This window comes from Wolffia australiana, chromosome 1, assembly GCF_029677425.1.
Source record: "Wolffia australiana isolate 7733 chromosome 1, ASM2967742v1".
NCBI classification, from domain to species: domain Eukaryota; kingdom Viridiplantae; phylum Streptophyta; class Magnoliopsida; order Alismatales; family Araceae; genus Wolffia; species Wolffia australiana.
This window is the reverse complement of record NC_135835.1, coordinates 11,590,686-11,599,884: the sequence shown is the minus strand read 5'-3', so window position 1 is coordinate 11,599,884 and position 9,199 is coordinate 11,590,686. Positions and strand designations below refer to the sequence as shown.

The following is a 9,199-nucleotide window of genomic DNA, read 5'->3' as shown; positions in this document are numbered from 1 at the left end:
ACGCTAATGAGAGTGTAGGTAAGCATCACGCTTCTCCATTGATTGGTTGTGTTTTCGACGACAATTTCCCTCATTGTCTGTTGGCACGTCAGGCTCTGGGCAGAGTCGGGACGGTAGTTGCACTATTTATCGAGGGCCTTTAATTCCAGTACGATCTCTGAGAAAAATATAGATAATTCTATTATTTTGTTTGAAAATGGTTGTAGGGTCACATAGAAGACGAACCATAGTTGTGTGATGTCTGAAAAATTCAAAACCGGAGTATCTCACTACATTTCACTCATATGGTCAGATTTAATGTGCTTATCATCCTCTGCGCCTCTGGGGCCTTGTTCTTCACTGAATCGTTAGAGGTAATGGAGAAGAAGGGCAGCGAAGGGTGGACTAAAATGCTACCTACGACTTCCTCTCCATTCTTTGGCAACTGGCGGTTGTTCTCCTTCTCAGTTGGGCTCATGAGTGAAAGAGTCAGGTCAAGTCTGCAGTCGTCTTCGTTCCACAATCTTTTACTTTTTGTCGGCTGGGGAATCTGCTCTGGCTTCCTAACTTGCAATGGCTTAGATTCTTTGTATGCTGAGGTGCGCTCTTGATTGAAACTCCAATCGGACCGATGTTGATGACAAAATCCGAACAATCTTTTCTGCAACAGGTCGCTTAAAGTATATTTGCCCTTCGGTATTTCATGCATCGTCCCTGGTGAACGAGGCGAGAAATAACTATTGATGTCTTGGAGGGGATTATTTCTGTATCCCAACGATTCCTCTCTTCTGAAGAGTAAGCAAGAATGCGTCAGTATTTTAAAAATAATGGTAGGTATGATGCAGGAAACTATTTGACCTCGACGCGGTATTAATTGATTGCTGAAGTACTTGAAGCACTGGGATATGTCGAAGATTGCTCAGATGTCCGTTCCCTGAACGCTGCATCGATATTCTCGTTGACCTAATTACTGTAGAAAAAAAGGCAGACACAACCTCCGTTGACTTCAAAAGTGATATTGTGAATCAAGATTTAGAAATGGTCTCACCTTTCCCAAAATTGTCTATCTTCTTGCTCCTGTACATCTGAACCGTACACGATAAGAAAGTTATAAACATTAATTAACGCAAATTCGCAGGATTAGGTCAGAGCTGAGAACCTGCAAGTGGCTCTTCACATGAGCCATATTAAGGCCCCTGACGTTCATCATCTGGAGAATTAACTTGGGCGTGGCCTCTGCGACGAGAAGGAATCAGACAGACATGGGATGTGGCAAGGTCTTGGAGATTTGATTAGGATTTACTCACCATCTTGACCGCCGAGCTTTTCGACAGCGTGGACGAAGCAACGGTGGAGATCTGGCGTCCAACGGAGCCGCGGATTTTTGGATCTGTTGTACTGTCGAACGCAGTCCGTAATCCCGGCGTTGCTGTCTTCAACGGTGCTATTGCTAGAGCTTCCGCCATGGGCCAGCTTTCCTTCGCCTTCTTCCTCTTCCGCCGAACTCTTCTTGGAAGATGCGGGAATCCCGATTTCCGTCATGTTTCCTTTCTACTCTAAGGAAAAATTACCTTCATAGAGAGAAAGAAAGAAGAATTCGATCCCACCCTCGCTCAGATATCCGTCCTATGGCTCTTCATCTTCATCACATGGACTTTAGATCATTAGAGAGAAGTCCAAGAACTCTTACATCATGAACCGTGAGACCTGAATAATGGAATACGCACCATCCTGTATCGAATAAGTCCTGGAAGCGCCGACTCTCTCCCTTTCTTGCTCTGTCTGTGTGTCTCTCTCTTGTACGCGTGATCACACGGGTTTTGGACGAATCTTCGCAGTGACATGAATATATAGAGGAGAACAATTCCATTTGCTAGTACAATGAAAATGACATTGGGTGCGGTGAAGTACAACGTACAAATAACCTTATGCACTTACAAATCAAATCTTTATCGACGGACGAAAGGGGTGAACACGAGAGTATTTTCGCGGATTTTAGGATTAAACCGGGTACACTTTAGCTTCAGTAATAATAGGGAGTTTTCTTAATCTGAAGTTGTCCGCGAGGATGGTGCAAGTTGGCCCATATTTTAGCTTAGTCATCACGTTGAGTTAATTAAGAAACAGTGGGCAGAAAGATGGCATTTCAACTTGCCGAACGTTGGAACAAATCCTTCGCTGTACATGAGAGAAATTCAGCATGTGTTTTCATCCAGGAAGTCAACGGCTTGCAAGTTGGAACAGTGGCAACCTTTAGTCCTCGTCCTGTTACATCATGTTATTTTTCTTTATTCATATTCATTCGTCAACATAATGGGGAGAGAGAAATTCACCAGATTCGTTGAGCAGCCCTGAGCCATCGGGATAATGACACGGTGTAACGCCCTCATTGGTTTATTGATCTCCACTTGGGGTTGTATGTCACAATCTTGGAGTTCTTAATAACCAAAATGTTAAAAGAAGGAATAAGTTTCGATAAACTACATAAGGGTCGGTTCGTTCTCACATCCGACTTCTGCATTCCACAAGAAGATGACCTGATCACGTACGGGGTAATTTATATTTCCCAATGTCCTCCCTCGAAGATGGTCCCGGAAAACTTCTTTAATTCCAACGATGTGAATACTCTGAAATGGCCCAACCGCAACAAACTCTCCCTCTCTTCCTCTGTGTGTCTCTCTCTATCTTTCTCCCTCCCTCTTTCCCTCTCTCTCCCTATCTCTGCCTCTGTGTCTCTCTCTCTCTCCCAATCTCTCGTTCTCTCTCTCTCTCTCTCTCTCTCTCTCTCTCTCTCTCTCCCTCCCTCTCTCTCTCTCTCTCTCTCTCTCTCTCTCCCTCTCTCCCTCCCAATCTCTCGTCCTTCCCCCGTATAGTGTAGGGACGCGGACGGGCTGATCCTCGTGGTTGGACGAAATCGAGACGGAAATTCGTCCCGAGACCTCCGGCTTTCGTCCACTCGGACAAAACAACCGTCCGTACGGAGGTATCGGACGAAAAAACCCTCCCGTCGGCGTCTCTGCAGGCCTGCACTGCTTCCGACGTAGGCCGGGACGATCTCCCCTCTCTCCCTCTCCCCCTATCTCTTTCCCTCCCCCTCTCTCTCTCCCTCTCTTTTCCTCTCCCTCTCTCTCCCCCCTCTCTCTCTCATCCTCTCTCACTCTCTCTCCTTCTCTCTTCCTCTCTCCTCTATCTCCCTCTTTCCCGCTCACTCTCTCTTCTTGTCTCTTCCTCTCTCTCTTTCGCTCTCTCCCTCTTTCCGGCTCACTCTCTTCTTGTCTCTTCCTCTCTCCTCTATCTCCCTCTTTCCCGCTCACTCTCTCTTCTTGTCTCTTCCTCTCTCTCTTTCGCTCTCTCCCTCTTTCCGGCTCACTCTCTTCTTGTTTCTTCCTCTCTCTTCTATCTCCCTCTTTCCCGCTCACTCTCTCTTCTTGTCTCTTCCCCTCTCTCTTTCGCTCTCTCCCTCTCTCTCTCTCAGTCTCACTTTCTCTCAGTGTCGCCCACTCTCTGTCACTCGCTCTTTATCTCTCTATTATTTTCTCTATCTCTCTCTCACTCTGTCTCTCTCTTTCTCATTCTCTCTCTCCTAATCTCTATCTATTTTTCTCTCTCACTCTCTGTCTCTCTCTTTCTCATTCTCTCTCTCCTATCCTCTATCTATCTTTCTCTCTCACTCTCTGTCTCTCTCTTTCTCATTCTCTCTCTCCTACTCTCTATCTATCTTTCTCTCTCACTCTCTGTCTCTCTCTTTCTCATTCTCCCTCTCCTATTTTCTATCTTTATCTCTCACTCTCTGTCTCTCTCTTTCTCATTCTCCCTCTCCTATTCTATATCTATCTTTCTCCTTCACTCTCTGTCTCTCTCTTTCTCATTCTCCCTCTCCTATTCTCCATCTTTATCTCTCACTCTCTGTCTCTCTCTTTCTCATTCTCCCTCTCCTATTCTATATCTATCTTTCTCTCTCTCTCTCTCTCTCTCTTTCTCATTCTCCCTCTCCTATTTTCTATCTTTCTCTCTCACTCTCTGTCTCTCTCTTTCTCATTCTCCCTCTCCTATTCTATATCTATCTTTCTCCTTCACTCTCTGTCTCTCTCTTTCTCATTCTCCCTCTCCTATTCTCCATCTTTCTCTCTCACTCTCTGTCTCTCTCTTTCTCATTCTCCCTCTCCTATTCTATATCTATCTTTCTCTCTCACTCTCTGTCTCTCTCTTTCTCATTCTCCCTCTCCTATTTTCTATCTTTATCTCTCACTCTCTGTCTCTCTCTTTCTCATTCTCCCTCTCCTATTCTATATCTATCTTTCTCCCTCACTCTCTGTCTCTCTTTCTCATTCTCCATCTCCTATTCTCTATCTTTATCTCTCACTCTCTGTCTACCTCTTTCTCATTCTCTCTCTCCTACTCTATTCCTATATTTCTGACTTTCTCTCTCACTCTCTGTCTCTCTCTTTATCGTTCTCTCTCCCCTACTCTATTCCTATCTTTCTGACTTTATCTCTCACTCTCTGTCTCTTTCTTTCTCATTCTCTCTCTCCTACTCTATTCTATCTTTCTCTCTCACTCTCTGTCTCTCTCTTTATCGTTCTCTCTCCCCTACTCTATTCCTATCTTTCTGACTTTATCTCTCACTCTCTGTCTCTCTCTTTCTCATTCTCTCTCTTCTACTCTATTCTATCTTTCTCTCTCACTCTCTGTCTCTCACTTTTTCATTCTCTCTCCTGCTCATTACCTATCTTTCTCTCTCACTCTCTGTCTCTCTCTTTCTCATTCTTTGCCTTTCTCTCTTTCGTTATCTCTCTCACTCTGATCGTTCTCTCTGCATTTCTTTCTCTTTCTTGTCCCTCTCTTTCCCTTTCTTGTACTCTTTATTTCTTGATCGTCCTCTCTCTATTTCTTTCTCTCTCTTTATTTCTGTCACACTCTGTTTATCTCTCTAGGCCGTTCTTTCCGTTTCTTTATCTCGGTCTCTCTTTCTGTGCCTCTGGTTCTCTCTCTTGACATACCTCTCTCATATTCTCTCTCTTTCCATCTCTTTCTGTTTCTTTCGATCTCTCTTGGTTTCTCTGTCTGATGTTTTCCTCTCTTTTTGTTTCTCTTTCCGTCTATTTTTTCCTCCGAATGTCTCTGTTTTTATCTCTTTCCGTCTCTCTGTTTCTAGGTCTCTTTATTTCGCTCTCCCTCCCCCTATTTACCTCTCTCTCATTCTCTCCCATGTTCTCTCTCTTATTTCTCTGTTTCTGTGTCTCATTCTCTCTTTCTGGCTGTCTCGCTTTCCTTTCTCTATGTTTTTGTCTCTCTTGTTTGCTTTCTTCCTCTATCTCTCTTCTTCTCTGTGGACCAATTAAAACTGCGTGGACAAATTAAAATAAAATTCATGAAATATAACAAGAACGTTTAGTAAACTAGTATCTCTGACTCTGTTCAGATATGTGTTGGCATTCTCTTGGGAGACGTACCAACCAACCCACATACATTGATTCTCCTCAGGTATCTTCGTCCAGGCGTCCAGCGCTGTCCGTAGTGCAAGTAAGAAGCGGAAAGGCCTGCGGTCATTTTATTAATTTGGAAAAACCTTTCTACTGGTCTAGTCACGAAAAATATCAAGGGAAGTCCCTTCCGATCTGTATTTTCATTGAGCCTAATGTTTATATATGTTTTCAATAAATGTCATTAAACCATTAAGTAGGACTTTATCTTGGGAGACGTACCAACCAACCCACATCCATTGATTCTCCTCAGGTTTCTTCATCCAGACGTCCAGCGCAGTTCGTAGTGCAAATAAGAAGCGGAAAGGCCTGCGGTCATTTTATTAATTTGGAAAAACCTTTCCACTGGTTTAGTGCACGAAAAATATCAAGGGAAGTCCCTTCCGATCTGTATTTTCATTGAGCCTAATGTTTATCTATGTTTTCAATAAATGTCATTAAACCCCTAAGTAGGACTCTATCTGAATGAATCGGAGGAATAAATTATCAAACTTACCCATCTTTTCGGGCAATAAATGAAAGACAGCTGGCCCTTGCCCTGTTACATCCATATACGTGGCATCAGAGTGGTCGTTGTCATTGACTTTGTGGATCGTGACACGGTTTCTCACGGCCAATACCCCATGAAGGTTTGTCGGCCGGACAGAACATACTGGGATCTTAGAACTTCGACGGCTCTTATTTTCGTTCAGTTTCTCTCAAAATTATCTCGGGGACTACTTTCTGTTATTTACAATTCAAAGACCAGGCAACTTGGTACTCCTGATATCCTTTTCTTTGAAAGAAACCCCAGTAGATCTACAAACTCCCCCTGAAATGAATCTTCTGAATTGACTTATTAAACTCATCTACAATTAAAAGATCATGCCAACTTTTCTTCTGTTCTCATTCTACACTATTCAACGGAATTAAATAGCTAGCGATAATCTTCCACGAACGTAGAACCCCAAACGTTAAATGACCCCGGCCGAGTCATTATCATTCAGGTTGGCATCAGATGCCTAAGAACTGCGGGGATTATACCTTATCGATTGAGTTCATCGCGGGCTATTGAGAGAAACAGGAAAAGAAGATCCATCGTCTCGTTCAGTTTGAGTGGTCCGTATTTTGCCTCGATGAAACGATCAAACTGTATGCAATATCCATTGTGGTTATACACCTAAGCACGCCATGATTTCAATTCCGAGTTCTGCTATTGTTGAAAGATTCCCTTCTAAGAGAATATACCAAGTAAAATTTAAAAGGAGGAGAATAATGTCTTCTTACTTGCCGGTCAACTAAGCAGATCCACGTTGAGACTTGGGTATGGTTGTCGGTTTAAGTCGGGCGTTGAATGGATCTTGAATGGGCAAACATCGCGCATGAAACAGTAGGAATGTTCTTTGGAAACATGGCAAATACAAAGATGTTACACAATCGCGAGAATAAGGCAGAAAAAAGCTTATCCGGCTGTTAAGAAATGTGAAATTTCTATGAAAACGTGGTTCTTGCAGGGCGAAAGTCATTTGCAATAATGATCGTATACAGCAGGTGCTCCAAGGAAATAAAAAGTCATATTTTGTTAAATGAAGAGTCCAAACCATCATGGGAACTGTCCAAACCATGGAGTGTTACCTTGCAGCTACTCGTATTTTTGAATACGCGCATTTTTACATAATAGAATATAACTCACTTTCTTTTCTTTAAACCTCTGAGAAACATTCTAAATCTTACTTAAACCTGGGTCGCAGGCATGAATGGAAATAGGAAGAGCGTGAGTTGTGATCCGTTGGGCTGCCCTTTATTCAGGATGGGGAAAGACGTCCGCGAGCTTGAAAAGTAGATCAATGTCAGATTGCCTTCGTCCTGTTATACTCTTAGCCCTGGCGCGAGAAATCCAGGGGAATAATAGATTAGTCGATGTCATCGGTGTTCATTGATCTTGACGCGGTACTGGCCATGCCATTCTTGGCTTCCAATTCACCAGCTCAGATTGTAGGTCAACGATGTTGAAATAAACGAAAGAAGGATTCTGTTAGTCAAATTAGTGTAAAAACGGACAAGGGAACGCGAGAGGGGGGGGGGGAAGAGAGAGCGCGTGACCGAGAGATAGTTGGGAATCCGCTGGAGTTTTTCAGCATCGGTTCGCTATACGTAGAACTTCTTAATATATGGCTTCTTCCCCTTTAATCTCTAGTCAATTTTATCTTAAATCATTCTCAAATCTTATTTATCTCCTCAGATCTGTGTATTGATTTTCATGATCATCTTCGCCACCCCTTTCCCTGTTTCTGAGCTCAGAAGACCAGGTTCCTACCTTGATGAACTTGCGAGAGCACCGACACGAAATCCCCGCGCAACGTGCGATCACGGTGCGAAATCGATTCTTCCTCTGATTTCTCCACCTTTTCCATCTCAAATTTTTAACCAACATTCGATCCTCTTTTTACTTCACTATCTTCTGATTTTAAACGCAGTACAGTTATAGTTATAAATATAATAGCAAATGAACACTTTACCAAAAACGATATTTTGTAACCCAATAAAGATAAATTTTACCTGAAACGATATTTGAAAAGGTATTCCTTATTTTTCGCCCAATGCGTTGGCCCCCTGACGCGCTATGGAGCGGGTACGTGTGCGCTGCGTACAGTCAGCGCAAATTCTCATTTCCTTCTGATTTCTCCACTTTTTTATCAAAATTTCTCACCAAAATTCTGTTATCTTTTTATCAAACAACTAAATACATATTTTTAACACTAGGGGGGACTGCTCGCCACGCTCACTTGGGGTTTTCAATCATACCTGTGTTTGATGAAGTTGCAGTATAAGGTGAATTGCAGTGGGTTGATTATCAGAAAAGGGTAATATGTATTATGGGTTTAAAAAAAACAACATGTAACATGCATCGGAGGCTGCCTGCTATCTCCTACTGGAAAACCTCTGCGTAAACAACGTTAGTCACTGTGGGTCGGTTCGCACCGCCATCGCAGAACACAATTCCTACCAGACCGATTTGCGTCCTTGAGAGAGCGAAGTAGAGTTGACCGTGGGTAAAAAGCGGGTGCGGTAGATATAACCCCACGGTGTCGAGAGTTTGGCCTTGGGACTTGTTAATTGTCATGGCGAAGTCGAGTCGAAGTGGAAACTGGAGGCACTTGAATCGAAACGGAAGCCTCAATTGAGACGGGTATAGCGCGATCCATGGTAGGAGATGGACTTTGCCATAAAAACTTCCTCGGATGACGATTATGGCTTGGAGCATTGTCGGAAAAAAGGCATCCACCCGAAGCCTGGTCCCATTGCATAGACATTGCACGGTGTTCAAATTTTGGAGAAGTATCACGATGTACCCGATCTTGAGTCGTAGCTTGTGGAGCGGCATTGTCGCATCATCAATCGTGTTGAGGAACTCGGTTGGGTAGAGGGATTCATTGTCGACTTCGCCAGGAGGGATTGTGTCAAAGCTGAAGTACTCCATCACTTCACCTGGTAAGACATCGAGCATCATGTCGTCGACCTTGACCACATCATCGTTCAGAGGCGTCAAAATCGTCTTCGCTGTCAACTGAGTTGCGTCGTCTTCAAAGGTGCCAACACTTGGGCAATCAGCTCCGGCAGTGAGGAGACGCGCCGAATCTCAGTTGGAAGATCGACGTTAGGGCCAACGCGTCCTTCTCCAACCGCAAGTAAGAACTCGCTCCAAGCTTGTTGGTCGGGCAAAACGCAAACGTTGGTTCGGAGGCAAACAACAAAGC

General features: G+C 43.7%; 2 protein-coding genes across 4 annotated transcripts; both read right to left on the bottom strand.

Annotated features, from left to right (window-relative positions):
• Positions 1–240: 240 nt before the first annotated feature.
• Positions 241–1,790, bottom strand: LOC144716423 (uncharacterized). Of its 3 annotated transcripts, none has more exons than XM_078591532.1 (6): positions 1,670–1,790; positions 1,287–1,550; positions 1,139–1,215; positions 1,028–1,064; positions 838–949; positions 241–767 (listed from the first exon to the last, which is right to left on the bottom strand). In XM_078591532.1, the coding sequence occupies exons 2-6, from the start codon at positions 1,519–1,521 to the stop codon at positions 281–283; spliced, it is 948 nt and encodes a 315-aa protein (XP_078447658.1). In that variant the 5' UTR covers positions 1,522–1,550; positions 1,670–1,790; the 3' UTR covers positions 241–280. The 3 variants fall into 3 exon arrangements, with proteins under 3 accessions (XP_078447658.1, XP_078447659.1, XP_078447657.1); XM_078591533.1 differs by having other exon boundaries at positions 1,287–1,619; positions 1,707–1,787; XM_078591531.1 differs by having other exon boundaries at positions 1,287–1,790.
• Positions 1,791–8,370: 6,580 nt separating this feature from the next.
• On the bottom strand, positions 8,371–8,922 carry LOC144700447 (uncharacterized). The gene has a single exon (XM_078571874.1). The coding sequence runs from the start codon at positions 8,920–8,922 to the stop codon at positions 8,371–8,373; it is 552 nt and encodes a 183-aa protein (XP_078428000.1).
• Between the last annotated feature and the right edge of the window lie 277 nt (positions 8,923–9,199).